We start from the raw sequence: 18,687 nt of genomic DNA, 5'->3' as shown, positions 1-18,687 counted from the left end.
TTTTTTTAAAATCCAAAGAAAATATGTTTTAAAACACAGTGTAATCTGAAAAGTGGCATGCAAGTGGCAGGTATTGCTGATATTCAGAGTAGAAGAAAGAACATAGTAGAGTAGTATTTGACTTGTTGAGAACAATGAGGGAATTCCAAAATGAGACCAGAGATGGAAAGTGGAGATAATGTGTAGTATGTTCAGCTGCTGCTGCTGCTGCTGCTAAGTCACTTCAGTCGTGTCCTACTCTGTGCGACCCTATAGACAGCAGCCCACCGGGCTCCCCCACCCCTGGGATTCTCCAGGCAAGAACACTGGAGTGGGTTGCCATTTCCTTCTCCAATGCATGAAAGTGAAAAGTGAAAGTGAAGTCGCTCAGTCGTGTCCGACTCCTAGTGACCCCATGGACTGCAGCCTACCAGGCTCTTCTGTCCATGGGATTTTCCAGGCAAGGTATGTTCAGAGAATGGTTCAAAAATCAGTTTGGAGCAAAGAAAAACATCTAAAACCATAGCAGAGTGGAGAGAATATGAGGTATTAATGAGAAATAGTAGCATCAGGATGTCAATTGCTGTTTACTAGCCTTATGACCTTGGATAAGTCATTAATTCTCTGAGCTTCGATTTTCTCACCAATATAATGAATGGTGAGATAATAGTTCACCTTAGAATACCTAAACAGACATTTCTCCCAAGAAGACTTAGACACAGCTAATAAACACATGAAAAGATGCTTAACATCACTCATTATTAGAGAAATGCAAATCAAAGCTACCATGATATCACCTTACAGCAGTCAGAATGGCCATCATCAAAAAGTCTACAACAATAAATGCTGGAGAGGGTGGGAATCTTCTTGCACTGTTGGGGGGAATGTAAATTGATACAACCACTATGAAAAACAGTATGGAGATTCCTTAAGAAACTAGGAATATGACCCAACAGTTGCACTTCTGAGCATATACACTGAGGAAATCATAATCGAAAAAGACACACATACCTCGCTGTTCATTGCAGCACTATTTACAATAGCTAGGAAATGAAAGTAATCTAGATGTCCATCAGCAGATGAATGGATAAAAAAGCTGTGGTACATATGTACAATGGAATATTACTCAGCCATAAAAAGGATTGCATTTGAGTCAGTTCTTATGAGTTGGATGAACCTAGAACCTATTATACAGAGTAGAGTAAGTCAGAAAGAGAAAAATATCACATATTAACATATATATGGAATCTAGAAAGATGGTACTGATGAACCTATTTGCAGGGCAGCAGTGGAGATGCCAACGTAGAAAACAGACTTGAAGACAGTGGCGGAAAGAGAGGGTAGGGCGATTTGAAAGAATAGCGTTGAAACATACACATTACCATATGTAAAATAGATAGCTAGTGAGAATTTGCCGTATGATGCAGGGATCTCAGACCTGGTGCTCTGTGACAGCCTAAAGGGGTGGGAGGGAAGTGGGAGGTTCAAGAGGGAGAGGACATATGTATACCTGTGACTGATTCATGTTGGCATATGGCTGAAACCAACACATTATTGTAAAGCAGTTATCCTCCAATTAAAAATAAGCTAATAAAAGTCTGCCTTATCTCAAGTATTTTACATATTGAAATCAATTGATATCAAATTATATAAATGCAGATGCTAAGAAGAATTCAGTGCTGTTAAGAGTTGTTCTGGGTGATAGCTAAAGCATGAATTAATTGCTGGACTAAAATGATTGGATTTTAAAGAATTTGAACAGTGGTGAAGGATTAACTCAACATCCTGAGACTAAAGGCAGGAGAACAATCAGGATGTTTAAGTAGCCCAGGGCAGTGGGCAAAACAGAAAGGATTGATTTGATATAGGCCTTAGTGACCAAGTCTGTGTTCGGAGGAAAAGTGAAGGACAGAAGTTGTATTAGTTTCCTGCAGCTCTTGTAATAAATATCACAACCTGGATGGCTTTAAACAGCAAACTTATCCTTTCACAATTCTGGAGTCTAGAAATTAATAATTGGTATCATTGGATTGAAATCAAGATGTTGGCAGGTACCGTCTTTCTCCAAAGACTCTGGTCAAGGTGGGAAATCCATTCCTTGCCTCTTCTATTTTCTGATGGCTATATGCATTCCATGACTTGCAGCCTCATAACTCCAATTTATCCCTGTCTTCCCCATCACCTTCTCTGATATCAGTGTCATATCTTCTAACTTCTCTCTTAGAAGGATGCTAAAGATTGTACCTAGGGGCCACTTGGATATCCAGAGATGTCTCCCTATGTTGGGATACTTCATTCCACCTGCAAAGTCCTCCATAAAAACCGTTTGCAAATTCCAGGGATTAAGACATGGACATATCTGAGGGAGTGACTTTTTTTACACTACTGTAAAAGTCAAAGATGATGCCCAGGCTTTTTGCTTTTTGGAATGATGGTATCATTTGAAATGATAATTTGTGATACATATGTACAATGGAATATTACTCAGCCATAAAAAGGATTGCATTTGAGTCAGTTCTTATGAGTTGGATGAACCTAGAACCGGTTATACAGAGTAAAGTAAGTCAGAAAGAGAAAAATATCACATATTAACATATATATGGAATCTAGAAAGATGGTACTGATTAACCTATTTGAATTTGAAAAGAGTACATTTGGAGAAGTGATGATAAATTCTTTTGGACCTGTTGAAGTACCTATGGGAGATCTCTATGTGGATATTTATTTTGTGGATCAGAAAACTTTTAATGGAATGAGTTAAAACACTATTTCAAAACAAAACAAATTCTAAAGTAAGGCAGCTTCAGAGTTAATTACTCTGCAATTCAGTGACATCATCAAGAGCCTCAGTTCTCAACTTTTTGCTTTGCCATCCTTAAGTTAACTCTTATTGTGGTTCCGAGGTGACGTGCCACAATTCTAAGCCTTAAGTCCAGACATGAAAACACCTAACTGAATTTTGTGTGCCTTTTTTTTTTTTTAATCACCCTAACCCCTGAAGCAAGCTCTATTCCTTTTAGCCAGATAAACATTTTAATGTTTTCTTGGTTTTCTTTTACCTAAATAGACCTATTATGTCTATGTTGCAATTGGAACTTATGATTATCTTATGTGACAAATGGATTTTACTGCTCTTTGATGTGCAAATTTGAATACACAAACCATGTCTCTGGCCTGGCTCAGAAAAGCAGCCTGTTCACCTTGTTGAGCCTTTTCTATTATTAGGTTCTTGTCTAAAAATTTCTAACCATCTCCTGATTTAACATTAAATGTTAAGGCATTTAAAAACATTTATAATTTTTCTGAATTTGCCTATGAAGGAGGGAGTAGCTAAGGAAAAATTTCCAGATTTTTAGAGGAGATGAATCAAAAATAAGTACTAGATTTTAAGCTCTGGGTGAATGGTTAATTAAAAGCATCTATCATTAGCAGTTAGAAATCCTATAGTGGAGTGTCAGCTGAGAAGAATTTGAGTTGTTTCAGGCAGTGAATTTGAAAAATAGCAGACATATCCAGATGGAATTGTCTAGCATTCTCGCTGATCATACAGAGGAGCCTGGTGGGCTACATACAGTCCATGGGGTCACAAAGAGTCGGACACAACTATGACTGAGCCCACATGCACTAGCTCATCATAAGAGGCCCAGAATTGGAGTTCAGGAAGGGTGCTGGGGTTAGAGATTTGAGACAAATTGAGCCAAAGGTGATAGAGACCTGTCAACAGAGATTCATCACTCAGTGCTATATGGCGTTCTTCTGTGTGTGCTGTGTGCTAGGCACTGGGCACTTCCCGCGTACTTGTTTATCTTGCTTGACTCCTGCCACATTTAACTAGTTTAAGGGCATCCAGTAAGTTCAGTGATACAGACATGATTAAGATCCAAGTTTGTAGAGGAAAATAAATACTATATGATACTGCTTATATGTGGAATCTTAAAAAAAACAAAAACTAATGACTATAACATAAAAGAAGCAGACTCACAGATCCAGAGAACAGATTAGTGATTACCAGTTGGGGTGGGTAATATAAAGGTGCGGTGAGTCAGAGGTACAAGCTATTGGCTATAAGACAGACTCAAGTATGTGTTATACAACATGGGGTATATAGCCAATATTTTGTAATAACTTTAAATGGAAAGTGACCTGTAAAATTGTGTAAAAATAAAGCAGTTTTTTAATTTTAAAAAAATTCCCTGGAGGTCCAGCGGTTAGGATTCTGAGCTTCTTACTGCAGGAGGCATAGATTCAGTTCCTGGACCCCTGGTCAGGGAGCTGAGATCCCACAAGCCATTTAACACAGCCAAAAAAAAAAAAGAGGACACCGAAGCAGATTCACAGACATAGAGAACAAGCTTATGGTTACCAAAGGAGAGGGATGGAGAAACAAATTAGAAATTTGAGATTGTAACAGATACAAACTACTATACATAAAACAGATAAGCAACAAGGATTTGCTGTATATATAGTAGGGAATTGTGCCCAAAACCTTGTAATAACCTACAATGGAATATAATCTGCAAAAAAAAAAACACAAACCCTGAATCACTGTCCTCTACCCTTGAAACTAATACAGTATTATAAATTAACTATTCTTGAATAATAAGCAGATTAGAAAACAGTAGAAACCACAAATATCCAGATTTGTCTGAAGTACAAAGCAATGCTCTTCCTACTATATAAACTGTTTCTGCTGCTGCTGCTAAGTCGCTTCAGTCGTGTCCAACTCTGTGCGATCCCATAGACAGCCTCCCACCACACTCCCCCATCCCTGGGATTCTCCAGGCAAGAACACTGGAGTGGGTTGCCATTTCCTTCTCCAGTGCATGAAAGTGAAAAGTGAAATTGAAGTCGCTCAGTTGTGTCCAACTCTTAGCAACCCCATGGACTGCAGCCTACCAGGCTCCTCCATCCATGGGATTTTCCAGGCAAGAGTACTGGAGTGGGGTGCCATTGCCTTCCCCAAACTATTTCTAGGCAACATTAATTTATTAATTGATACTGAATAGGGTATAGTAAAATAAAGAATGCTTAGTTATACATGAGGTGGAGAAGTCTGTTATTGGACTTGGGCAATGTGAAAAGACAATTTAATTAATGCGTTATACTGTGTCAAAAGACTTAATGTATTTATCCTTATAGCAGTTTATCATTCAAAGGGACATGGATACCAGGAGTATCTATCTATTACATATATCTAGAATTTAAAACCTTAATAGCAATTGAGTTATGATGTATGATATATATTGCTCATTGGGGAGATGTGAAATAGTAGTTTCTAAGAAAATTCAAATTAAGAGGTGTTTTTTAAAAGAGCTTATTGTATATTTCTATACAGATTGAAGAGTTGTAACTATAAACATATTTTTGGGGGGCAGTCAGATAATCATAATCGGCTGTTTGGTATTTTCACAGTCGCCTTTTCCTCTTTAGGTTATTTTGCAGCAAAGACTAAACTCAGCTTTTAAAATTCTGGTCCAACAGCAGTTTCTTTATTTCAAACATCATTTTGTTACAGAATTTGCCTAACTAAATCTTTGACAATTTAAAAAGGTATTTAATGAGTCCTAATGAAGCGACTTAGCAGCAGCAGCAGCAGCAACCTTTTCCTATCCCAAGCTGTTTCCAATTGTTCCTATATGGAAACAGTTATTCGTATCCTATTATGAAATCAATGGAAAGAGTACTTGTTGTAATTTAGGAGTACTGGTTGCAGGTCCTATTTTTAACTGTATTTTTGTATAAAACAGTAGACTCCAAGAATCAAGTAATCTGAGGCTCCACTCCTGTCTTCCATTGAGTTGTAACTGGTTAACCTTTCTGGGCTTTTTAGTATAGTATTTATATTTAGCACCTGATAATGTTTGTTGAACTAAACTTTTTAAACCATAATCTTCTTTCAGCTTTAAAATTCAAGTTCCTTCATTCTATTTTCTGAGAGTTTTTTCCCCATTAAAGGGGAAAATTTGCCTCTTTTTGACCTATTCCTCTATTATCTCTTTAAGCTCTAAGATAATGATCAAGCCATGAAAAGTAATATCTGTAGAGTAAGAGAATGAAAACTATCAGTTCCAGAGACATAGCTCACAGTCCGGCATACAGTTCCTCTGGAAACACTTAATATAGTATTGACTGTATAAAAGTGTAATGTTTTTCCATAGTTGTCTGTATCTTCAAATACTGTTGATGGCCAGAGTTCCTGTTCTTGACCAGTTTGAGTCAGGAGTCTTCAAAGGACTGGGTCTTATCAGAGGTTTTTGTTTTTGTTTTTAATTGGAGGCTAATTACTTTACAATAATTATGTAAATGTAAGCAAAGGAGAAAAGGAAAGATATATGCATCTGAATGCAGAGTTCCAAAGAATAGCAAGAAGAGATAAGAAAGCCTTCCTCAGCGATCAATGCAAAGAAATACAGGAAAACAACAGAATGGGAAAGACTAGAGATCTCTTCAAGAAAATTAGCGATACCAAGGGAACATTTCATGCAAAAATGGGCTCGATAAAGGACAGAAATGGTATGGACCTAACAGAAGCAGAAGATATTAAGAATAGGTGGCAAGAATACACAGAAGAACTGTACAAAAAAGATCTTCATGACCCAGATAATCACGATGGTGTGATCACTGACCTGGAGCCAGACATCCTGGAATGTGAAGTCAAGGGGGCCTTAGAAAGCATCACTACGAACAAAGCTAGTGGAGGTGATGGAATTCCAGTTGAGCTATTTCAAATCCTAAAAGATGATGCTGTGAAAGTGCTGCACTCAATATGCCAGCAAATTTGGAAACTCAGCAGTGGCCACAGGACTGGAAAAGGTCAGTTTTCATTCCAGTCCCAAAGAAAGGCAATGCCAAAGAATGCTCAAATTACCGCACAATTGCACTCATCTCACACGCTAGTAAAGTAATGCTCAAAATTCTCCAAGCCAGGCTTCAGCAATACATGAACCGTGAACTTCCAGATGTTCAAGCTGGTTTTAGAAAAGGCAGAGGAACCAGAGATCAAATTGCCAACATCCGCTGGATCATGGAAAAAGCAAGAGAGTTCCAGAAAAACATCTATTTCTGCTTTATTGACTATGCCAAAGCCTTTGACTGTGTGGATCACAATAAACTGGAAAATTCTGAAAGAGATGGGAATACCAGACCACCTGATCTGCCTCCTGAGAAATTTGTATGCAGGTCAGGAAGCAGCAGTTAGAACTGGACATGGAACCACAGACTGGTACCAAATAGGAAAAGGAGTACATCAAGGCTGTATATTGTCACCCTGCTTATTTAACTTCTATGCAGAGTACATCAGGAGAAACGCTGGGCTGGAAGAACCACAAGCTGGAATCAAGATTGCCGGGAGAAATATCAATCACCTCAGATATGCAGATGACACCACCTTTATGGCAGAAGGTGAAGAGGAACTAAAAACCTCTTGATGAAGGTGAAAGAGGAGAGTGAAAAAGTTGGCTTAAAACTCAAAATTAAGAAAACAAAGATCATGGCATCTGGTCCCTTCAGTGCATGGGAAATAGATGGGGAAACAGTGTCAGACTTTATTTTTGGGGGCTCCAAAGTCACTGCAGATGGCGATTGCAGCTATGAAATTAAAAGATGCTTACTCCTTGGAAGAAAAGTTACGACCAACCTAGATAGCATATTGAAAAGCAGAGACATTACTTTGCCAACAAAGGTCCATCTAGTCAAGGCTATGGTTTTTCCAATGGTCATGTATGGATGTGAGAGTTGGACTGTGAAGAAAGCTGAGCGCCGAAGAATTGATGCTTTTGAACTGTGGTGTTGGAGAAGACTCTTGAGAGTCCCTTGGACTGCAAGGAGATCCAACCAGTCCATTCTGAAGGAGATCAGCCCTGGGATTTCTTTGGAAAGAATGATGCTGAAGCTGAAAATCCAGTACTTTGGCACCTCATAAGAAGAGTTGACTCATTGGAAAAGACTCTAATGCTGGGAGGGACTGGGGGCAGGAGGAGAAGGGGATGACAGAGGATGAGATGGCTGGATGGCATCACTGACTTGATGGACGTGAGTCTGAGTAACTCCAGGATTTGGTGATGGACAGGGAGGCCTGGCGTGCTGCGATTCATGGGGTCGCAAAGAGTCGGACACAACTGAGCGACTGAACGGAACTGAACTGAACTGATGGTGGTTTTTGCCATACATCAACATGAATCAGCCACGCATGTGCATGTGTCCCCCCATCCTGAACCCACCTCCCTCCCCACCCTATCCCTCTGATTGTCCCAGAGACTGGCTTTGAGTGCCCTGCTTCATGCATCGAACTGGCACTGGTTATCTATTTACCAGAGGTTTTGTGATTGCTCTTAGTCAGTTGTGAGTTAAAGCTAGAGCTATTGTATAGAACCATTACTAATGTACAGTACAACTAACAGTTGTGGCAATTGTGAATTATTTATGTGTTTGTGATTATCATGGTTACTTCTATTTTATTCTATCCATGAATAAATTTTTAATAAAAAAGATGAGTCAGCTAGGTGTCAATTGCATGTCCATATTGCCTATAAGCAAGAATGATTCCATGAAAAAATTTGTAGTAACATACAGTGTGATTCTGTAAATTTTACCTACCTATGTGCTGCTTTTTTAATATTGCCTGTGGAGTAGAGAAAAAGAAAAATAAAATCAGGATTCCTTCTTATTAAATAAAGCTCAATTTTTAAAAGTGAAATTGAACATACTTTCTTTATATAAAATGAAGTTTCTTGATATATTTAAATGATAAGCTTATTTCTTACACACTTTGTAAGATTCTTTTGGGACTATCATGCCAAAGTAAAGTCTGTAATGCTTTTGTTCTCTGCAGTTCTTTTGAGTGTTGTCAAAATCTATCCTTGTCAATGACAAAATTTTAGAAATAGATAATGGTGCTATCTGCACAGCAGTGTGAATGAACTTATATGCCACTAAACTGACGATTTAAAATGGTTACAATGGTAAATTTTATGTTAACATATATTGAGCACAGTTTTTAAAATCTGCCCTTGCCCATGGTGGTGTATCATACATGTGAATATCCTCTGTCATATGTTCCATGGCTAAATTAAAATACTGGTGGTAGTTTCCAACTTGGAAAAGAGAAATGTGAACAGCTTAAAGTGGTAGCCACTCTTAAGATGATACAGAATTTTACAATTGTGATAATTTGTGTCAAATGATTTAAGTATTAGAAGGCTATGGAACTAGATGACCTCTAAGATTGATCTCTACCTGGAGATTCTTCGAATTTGTAAATAAATCGTGCTTTCATTAGTTAGGCAGAGGATGAATATGTAAATAAAATAAAATATACAATGGGATATTATACAGTCTTTAAAAAGGAGGGGAATTCTGGTACATGCTACAGAGTGGATGAAGACTTTGTGCTAAATGAAATAAGCCAGTTGCAAAAGGACAACTATTTGATGCTTCCACTTATATGATGTACCTAGAATAGGAAAATTCATAGAGAATTAGAAGGGTGGCTGCCGGAGTCTGGTAGAGAGTGGAGGATGAGGAGTGAGGAGTTATTGTTTGATGGATACTGTCATTTCAGAATGATGAAAAGTTCTGGACATACTGGTGATGGTTGCACAACAGTGTGAATGTCCTTAAAGCCCTGTACTGTACACTTTAAAATGACAAATTTTGTTTTATTTTGCCACAATATAAAAAACCTTTATTAACTGCAGATTAGTTAAATAACTGAGAATGTGGGCATTTTCATTTATAATAGAGTTTTGGAGAACTTTTTTTAAATGAAGTGATACGTGCACATTACTAGTTCAGTACAAGTGCTCTTTTGCATATTACTTTAAATGTGTCTAGTGTGATTGAGGAGCTGAATTTTCAATTTAATTTAGTTTAATTGATTTAAATTAAAATTACCACATGTGAATGGCAGTTCCTTCGTTGGACAGTATAATTCTGTATTTTTTTCATCCTTTTATAATACTTTAAACCTCCTTATATCATTATTTTGAAATGAGTGTCTTATGGATAGTATGTAGTTGGCTCATGTTTTTAAAATATCCATCCTACCAATCTTTGTCTTCTAGTTGTTTTTATTGGGACTGTGTACATTCAAGGAAATTATTGATATGTTGAGACTTAAGTAGGCCATTTTATTTTTGTTTTTATTTGTTCCCTCTGTTCTTTGTTTCTATTATTTTCCTGCCTTCCTGTGGCTTATTGTACCTTTTTGAAAATTCCATTTTGATCTATCCTTGGTGTTTTGAGGGCATGTCTTTTTATATATTATTTTGAATCTGCTCTAGGTATTATATATACATAAATAACTTTTCCCAGTCCACTGATGTCAACACAATATCAGTCTGAGTGAAGGCTTACCTCTTTTGAAGTTACACTCCCCTGTTTATAATTGTCTTAAATATTTACTTTACATACTTTGAGAATCACATCAGCATTAGGATAGTTTTTGCTTCCATTATGTGAAACATAATTTAGAAAAGTCAGAGGAAGAGGGAAGACTATAACCTGTACAGTTGACCCTTGAACATGACAGCAGTTAGGGGCACTGAGCTGACTCTCTGCAGAGTAGATAATCTGTGTATAAGTTATAGTCAGCCCTTCGAATCTGATAGTTCTCTGTATCCACGGTTCCACATCTTCAAATTCAGCCAACCGCAGACCTGGTAGTATTGTAGTATTCACTGTTGGAAAAACACCCACGTGTGAGTGGACTTGCACAGTTGAAAGACTCAGTTATATGTTTTTACTTTTCATTATTCCTTTCATTTCAAGAGCAATCTGAACTTATTCTTTGTGGGTGAATCTGCTGACGACAGCCGATTCTCTAGTTTTCATTCACATGAGAATGCGTTGATTTTCTCCTTCCTGAAGGGTATTTTTCTTGGCTGTAGTGTTCTTGGTTGGCTGTTCTTTATTTGGGTACTTAGAAAGTGTTGTGTCACTTCCTTCTTACCTCATGGTTTCTGATGAGAAGTACTCCATTATTTGAATTGTTTTCCTCTTATAAGTAGGGAGTCATTCCCTTCTTGCTGCTTTTAAGATTTTTCCCTTTGTCTTTTTGTTTCCAGCAGTTTGTATCTGAGCATGGACTTACTTGAATTTATCTTGTTTAGGTGTGTTGAACTTCTTAAATCTCTAGGTTTAGATTTTAAAATTAGTATACCATACCCTACATATTCACACATTTAAAGTGTACAGTTCAGTGACTTTTAGTGTATTCGCTGATTTGTGTATCAATTTTAGACCATTTTCTGTTATCTAAAAAAAAATCCTGAATCCCTTAGCTGTTAACCCCAAATTTCCCGCACTGCCCCCCCAACTCTAGGCAACCACTTATTTACTTTCTGTCTTTATAGATTTGCCTGTTTGGAACATTGCCTATAAATGGAATCATACAATAATATAGCCCTTTGTAACTGGCCTTTTCATGTAGCATGTTTTCAGATTTTATCCATGTTGTAGCATATATCAGTACTTAATTTCTTTGTTGTGAAATAATATTCCATTGTATAAATATACCACATTTTATTTGTCCATTTATCATGGTGGATATTTGGATTGTTTTCACTTTTTGAATATTATGAATAATACTGCTATGCTCTGTGAACGTGTGTCCGTACGTTTCTGTATGGACATGTTTTCTATTCTTTTCGGCAGGTGGGAGTTGCTGGGTTGTATCTAAAGGTCCCAGTGTTGCATCTGCTACTAAACACAGTCAACGAGTACAGACATTTTCGTATGTAAATTCCACCTGGATATTCCTGTTGGAGGCATCTTAAACTCAGAAAGATCAGAAACTTTCTTTTCTGTCCTTGATTGGTTTTAATGAGAATATAGGAGGGGAACAAAATTATATCTGGCATTTCCCAGTCTAATCTTCATCTTCCTCCCATCCCATACCTCCATCTTTATTATGCTGTGTACCATATGTGTGTAACCATTACGTTGTACAAACATGATTTGCAGAAGATACTTAGAATTTATTTTATTTTTGTCTTCCACCATACATATAAATTTGTTCTGTAGGGTTAGTACTCCCTCCAATTCCTTGAAGGGCAAGTTATCATAACTTTTCTGGTCACTTTTAGGGAATAGAAACATTATTTTCAAGAACTAATAAACTTAATTCAGAGTTAAAGGTTTTCTTATTTGCCCACCTCAGGCCTACTACAGGTCTGCAGTGGAAAGAGATTTGTTTGGCTTCCTTTTTCTTTCTGTTTTTCCCCTCTGCCTTTTTATTCTTCCGTATTTGGTGACTGTGGTTTCAGGCCCATCCAGGATTGGGATTGGGAGAGGCACAGGATTGAGTAAGAAGAAAGATCTCTAATAACAGTAGCAGCAGCACCAGGACTGGTGTTCTGTAGCATTTATTTCATGCTGAGTACTGTTAAAAGCACTTCACATGTATCAGGCCAGTTAATCCTCAGAACTCTGAGGTAGGTTGTCTTACCCTGTCTCACTGCCGAAGAAATGAAGGTGCAGTCTAGTGACTTGCCTAAGGTCCCACATTGACACACAGCCGAACAGGGCGTGCACCCAGGGCTGGGGCTCCAGAGGATCCTTGCCACTCCGGGTATTGCTTTTATTTACTGTTGGGAGGTGGTAAGCATACTTCCTAGTCTTGGCTAGAGTTTAAATCAGACTTGTATCCTTTAGATTTGTTTCAAGTGTGACACATTTTGCATAGACCTAAAACAAAGGGCAAACTTGCCTCAACTCCTTTCGCTTACAGGGGAGTAGAAGGGAGTGGGAAAGGGATTGGAACTCAAAACACACTGATCTCTCGCCACAGGACTCGTTTTCTGATATTTAACTCTTTACCTCCTTGCATAGGTTCCCTTGCACCTCACTTTGAAATGGTAGTATCTGTTGTTTGGAACCTCCACCCAAATTGCAATTGAGATGTTTTCAACATCCCGTTGCACATGGTCTCCAAATACACTATTTGATTTCTTGCCTTCACACCCTTGTTCATGCAGATGGTCCCTGGATTATGACTGTCACTTGCTTGAAGGCATGCTCCTGCCTGAACCATGTGATCTCCATCAAACTAAGTGCTCTTGGTGGCTGGACTTTTTAAAGAAGCCAGTTTACTGGGGTGTAGCAAATGAACAAAAAACTTGATGTAAAACCTTCCCATTTTTTTTCCTCTTCATCTCATTCCTATAAGAGAGAAATCAACAAGTATGTTGAATAATACTTTGGTTAGATCAATCCTAGCTGCTTGGTGTCTTATGATTACTTGTCTTTGGGAAAGTAGAATGGAGCAGGTTTATGTTTGAACTGTTACCTTTAATGTGGTTAATTGTTTCAGTGGCCTTACCTGGCTGTCTTGGCACAAGGTTTTATGCCATTTATTGTGTTATCAGACCAAGAAGATTCTTAGATTGATCATTTTGTCCTCTTATATTAGAAATTCAGTGGATTATTTGTATCTATTCAGCTGGAAACATCGGAATGTCTTTTTTTTTTTAATCAGAATGTCTTTTTAAAAATTATTTCCCCTTCACATGTACATTTACCTACAAAGAACATTCAAAGGGGTTGTTTATGTAATGGATTGATGTTTGAACTGACATTGACCTCTGCATCCTCACATTTAGAGTAACTTCCCTGGTGGCTCAGACGGTAAAGCATCTGCCTACAATGAGGGAGACCTGGGTTCAATCCCTGGGTCAGGAAGATCTCCTGGAGAAGGAAGTGGCAACCCACTCCAGTATTCTTGCCTGGAAAATCCCGTGGACAGAGGAGCCTGGTAGGCTACAGTCCATGGGGTCACAAAGAGTCAGACACGACTGAGCGACTTCACTTTACAGTGCCATTAACAGCAGTTGGCCAGTACAGTGCACCCGAGGCATGGCAGGATGGTGAGCACTCGCTGAGCTCGTGTGAGGTCCCATGAGAGCTTGGTGCACCTGTTTGCTTTATCACCTGCAGAGTTCTTTCATGAGGCCCTGCCCTCTGTGATTCTTCTTCTGCTTTGCACACTCAGAATGAAATGTTTCATTGTTTGCTTTCATGTAGCACTAGCTGTGTAGTCTTAATTAAGTACATATGTCATTTTCATAAAGACTGTAAGCTTAATGAGGTAAAGGACAATGTTTTACTTGTAATTGTGTTCCTCTCTTACATAATAAAGTTCCTCACATCTAATAAGTCAATTATTAAGTTTTCATTAGTGTAAACAAAATCAGTAGTATGGCTTCACCGTCCCAATACCCAGTTTAGTCTTATTTGTGCTGAGATAAGGAAGGTAAAGATAGTAAAGTTATGCTCAAGTTATAATTCTGCCATATCTGTCATATTGTATGCAACTCTTTGAACCAGTCTTAAGGGAATATGGGAAGTGGAGATTGTTGCACAGAGCAAGGATATTCATTAAATTTTAAGAGGCACTTAGAGGGACAAGGGATGTTTAGCTTATAGAAGAGAACCTTAGGAAAGAAATGTGACTGCCATCTTCAGTTTTTGAAAGCTTTTTCAAGGGGAAAGAAAAAGGCCTACTCTGCATGACTTTCGAGGTCCAAACCAGGAGAAACTGAAGCCTTAGTATGTGTGTGCATGCTCAGATGCATCCAACTCTCTACCCCATAGAATGTAGCCTGCCATGCGCCTCTGTCCATGGAATTTCCCAGGCAAGAATCCTGGAGTGGGTTGCCATGTCTTCCTCTAGGGGATCTTCCCTATCCAGGGATCAAACCCAGGTCTCCTGCATTGGGAGGTGGGTTCTTTACCACTGAGCCACCTGGGAAGCTTCAAGCCCTATTACGGTGCTTTTTAAAAGAAAAAAAAATGTTTAATGTGAAAAAGAATAAACACCCATATGTTTTGCATAAATATGAAGAAGCTACCATCTATACATGCAGACATCTTTCTGTGTACAGTTTCAAGAAGATCATGGCCCCTTAGTGAATCCATGAATCTCTAGTTAAGATCTTATGTTCTCTTGCTGTGTGTGTGTGTTGGTGTGTACAAATACATACACATATGTATATATTTCACAAAGATGGTTATTGTCTGTGTACTCTGACATTTTTCACTAAACACATAACTACTACTATTGAGTTCACTGTATTTAGTGATTGTGCATTATTTAATGCTCAGAACCACACATTTTCCCAGGTCAATTAAATATTCATCAACTTTTAAACATCATTTTTTTTAAACTGGTAGCTCTAATTTTGAGGTATTTGAAACTTCTTTATCTGAAGATGGCTTACAAAAAATATTTCCCCGAATATGCTTTGTTTTGTATTTATTTTAGTACTTTTTTTTAAAGGTTATTTATCTTAGATAAAATAATAGCTATGTGTTTTCGTATTGGAAAAGTACTGTGATCAAACAGTAAAAAGACTCAGATCTTAGCTTCGGTTATCATTTGTTAGTCACTTAACTTCCCTGAGCATTATCTTTCTTATCTTTATCAAGGGGCTAATATAAGCCTCCCTGACTTCAACTAGTGGATGAAGGAAATGGCAACCCACTCCAGTACTCTTGCCTGGAAAATCCCATGGACGGAGGAGCCTGGTAGGCTACAGTCCTTGGGGTCGCAAAGAGTCGGACACGACTGAGTGACTTCCCTTTCACAACAGTTTAAGGGGAAAGTACTATAAGAACTAGTATTTAGAAGTATTATTAGATTTTAGAAATTAAAAGTATTTAAGAATGTCAGTTTTCTTAATTTTTAGTAAATGTAAAATCTGATAAAGGCAAATCAGTCTTTTTTTTTTTTAAAGGAAAAACCCAATCAAATGTTGGATTTTAAACATTTGTTTTATAAATTTCCTTCCAGAAATGTGGTTTTGTTGTGTTAGTAATATAAAAAGCAGTCACTTTTCTCTTGTTGCACATTCACAAAGTGCCAAATACCATGCTTAAGCATGTACTGCATATGTTTCATTTAGTTCTTATAACAACCTTGGAGGAATTGTTGAAGAAAGAATGCAGACCTATTACATTCTAAGACCTAGATTCTTGGCCACTTATACTTCTTCACCTCATGTCCTAAAAGAGGCAGGATAAAGCATTGAGGTTTAGGGTGCAGATTCTGGGGCCAGCCTGCCTGGATTTGAGCCCTGGGTCTGCAACTTAACAACTTTTGACTTCTTCAAGGTAGTTAGCCAGCCCTTTTCTCTTCAACAGCAATAAAATGTACCTATTAGTAGAGACATCATGACAATCAAATTATGAAATGTGATGCATTTGAACAGTATCTGGCATGTGGTTTGCAAGCAGTGGCAGTTATAGGGACTCGTCTTGTGTAAGCTGTGCGTGTGACGTGAGCACACAGACTCCTCTGGGAGGATGCTTCAGGGAGCAGGCACTGGGAGTCTATTTTAACATGGCTGTTTCCTTGGATTTTCCCCTGGCCATCTTTCACCTTTCTATTTGCTAGCATGGTGGCCTCATGAAAACAATCTCAATCACCTTGTATTTCAGCTACTGATCCATTAATTAATGCTTATTTTATGTATCTTTTAGGACATTTCTGATTCATTTGCATCCTTGAAGAGCATCTATAGAAGAGGAAGGGAAAGATGGGTGTGAAAACATTTACTCATAGCTCCTCTTCCCACAGCCAGGAAATGCTTGGAAAGCTAAATATGCTTCGAAATGATGGACATTTTTGTGATATCACTATTCGTGTCCAGGACAAAATCTTCCGGGCACATAAGGTGGTATTAGCAGCTTGCAGTGATTTCTTTCGCACCAAACTTGTAGGCCAAGCAGAAGATGAGAACAAGAATGTGTTGGATTTGCATCATGTTACAGTGACTGGCTTTATACCCCTTTTAGAGTATGCGTACACAGCTACTCTGTCGATTAACACAGAAAATATCATTGATGTTCTGGCTGCAGCCAGCTATATGCAAATGTTCAGTGTTGCTAGCACCTGCTCAGAGTTCATGAAATCAAGCATTTTATGGAATACACCCAACAGCCAACCAGAAAAGGGTCTGGATGCTGGACAAGAAAATAACTCTAACTGCAATTTTACGTCTCGAGATGGAAGCATTTCTCCAGTGTCTTCAGAGTGCAGTGTGGTAGAAAGAACCATTCCTGTCTGCCGAGAATCACGGAGAAAGCGCAAAAGCTACATTGTTATGTCTCCTGAAAGTCCTGTAAAGTGTAGCACACAAACAAGTTCTCCCCAGGTGTTGAATTCTTCAACTTCCTATTCAGAAAATAGAAATCAACCAGTTGACTCTTCTCTAGCTTTTCCCTGGACTTTTCCTTTTGGAATTGATCGAAGGAATCAGCCTGATAAGGTTAAGCAAGCAGAAAATACCCGGACTTTAGAATTACCTGGCCCGTCTGAGACAGGGAGAAGAATGACTGATTATGTGACTTGCGAGAGCACAAAAACTACCTTGCCTCTGGGTGCCGAGGAAGATGTCCGGGTCAAAGTGGAAAGGCTAAGTGACGAGGAGGTCCATGAGGAAGTATCCCAGCCTGTCAGTGTGTCTCAGAGTTCACTGAGTGATCAGCAGACAGTGCCAGGAAGTGAGCAAGTGCAAGAGGACCTTCTGATTAGTCCCCAGTCTTCCTCCATAGGTATCGTGTCTTCTGTGTTTTCCATGATTCTATAAAGTATGGGGAGGCATTTTTAAGTGCTTACTAGATAAGTTTTGTGCTGTATCCTATAGGAAATATTAAGAAGAATAAAACATGGTAACTGGGATTTTTTAGGTGCTATCAGTCCTACCATATTTTTTGGTAAGTTACATATGAGTAGAAAGAAAGTAGTTGAACAATATCTCATGGGACACATATATTATGGCACAGTTTACATACCAATGAATTGTGAATTACTTTCAGTACAAAAAGTACCAGTTTTAAAAAATGCAATTCGTGTTTTATTCTTTATTAAAATTATTTATTAAAAACTTACCATGTGCCAAACTTGGGGGGATGTATGATGAAAATGACAGTGCTTGCATCCGAGGAGTTAACACCGTTAATTGAGAAAGCAGATGAGTAAGTCAGCAATTAAAACTAGGCCAGAGGTGTAAACAGTGTGACAGGCTCACACAGGAAAGATCAAGTTAACACTGCATGTTTGAGCTGGATCTTACGTAATATGTAGGAGTTTACCCAAGCGAGGGAATAACATTCCTTTGAAAATGTATAGAAGCTCAGAGGTGTGGAAGAACATTCACTGCATGTTTGATAAAGCAGTGAATTCAAAGCACAGTGATGTGAATAAAGCATGAAAACCTGCAAGTATAGACTATAATGGGAAATAAGAAAAGTGAGTGGTTGAGAACATGTTTGAAAAGCCTCAAACGCTAGTTTCAGTTAGGATTGCATTCAACTACATACAACAATCCCTTCAAAGTGGCTTAAACCAAACAGGATTTTTTTTTTTTTTTTTGCATAAAATGTTCAGAAATAGAAAGTCCAAGAGTAGTATAGTGGCTCTACAGTGACCTAGGCCCCTTGTATTTTTGCAATCCACCATCTTGAGTTTGTCATCTGTATACTTATTACTTCGTGGTTGTAGGTTTTTTGCTTCATCTTTAGCCTTGTATTTTAGAAAGGGGTAATGCTTGTATGGAAAATGTTTCTAGAACTCTCAAAAAAACTGCCAGATGATGTCACATGCATGGCCTTTCCTAGCTGCAAGATAATCTGGGGCTATATACATATATATATATATGTTGGGTATGTAACTGCCTTACAAAATTATAGAATAGATATTGTCTGCAATTA

General features: G+C 38.2%; 1 protein-coding gene across 4 annotated transcripts in view; it reads left to right on the top strand.

Annotated features, from left to right (window-relative positions):
• Positions 1-18,687, top strand: part of ZBTB44 (zinc finger and BTB domain containing 44) — a 57,994-nt gene that overhangs the window by 13,562 nt on the left and 25,745 nt on the right. For all 4 annotated transcript variants that reach the window (XM_006061685.4, XM_025286426.3, XM_006061684.4 and 1 more), the window contains exon 2: positions 16,456-17,529. In XM_006061685.4, coding sequence (XP_006061747.1) covers positions 16,512-17,529 — 1,018 coding nt within the window. In that variant the 5' untranslated portion in view covers positions 16,456-16,511. The remainder of the gene's footprint in view (positions 1-16,455; positions 17,530-18,687) is intronic.

The sequence above is a fragment of the Bubalus bubalis genome, chromosome 5 (genome assembly GCF_019923935.1).
Source record: "Bubalus bubalis isolate 160015118507 breed Murrah chromosome 5, NDDB_SH_1, whole genome shotgun sequence".
In the NCBI taxonomy this organism is placed as follows: domain Eukaryota; kingdom Metazoa; phylum Chordata; class Mammalia; order Artiodactyla; family Bovidae; genus Bubalus; species Bubalus bubalis.
The sequence above is the reverse complement of the archived record's forward strand: the minus strand, read 5'-3'. Positions and strand labels throughout refer to the sequence as shown.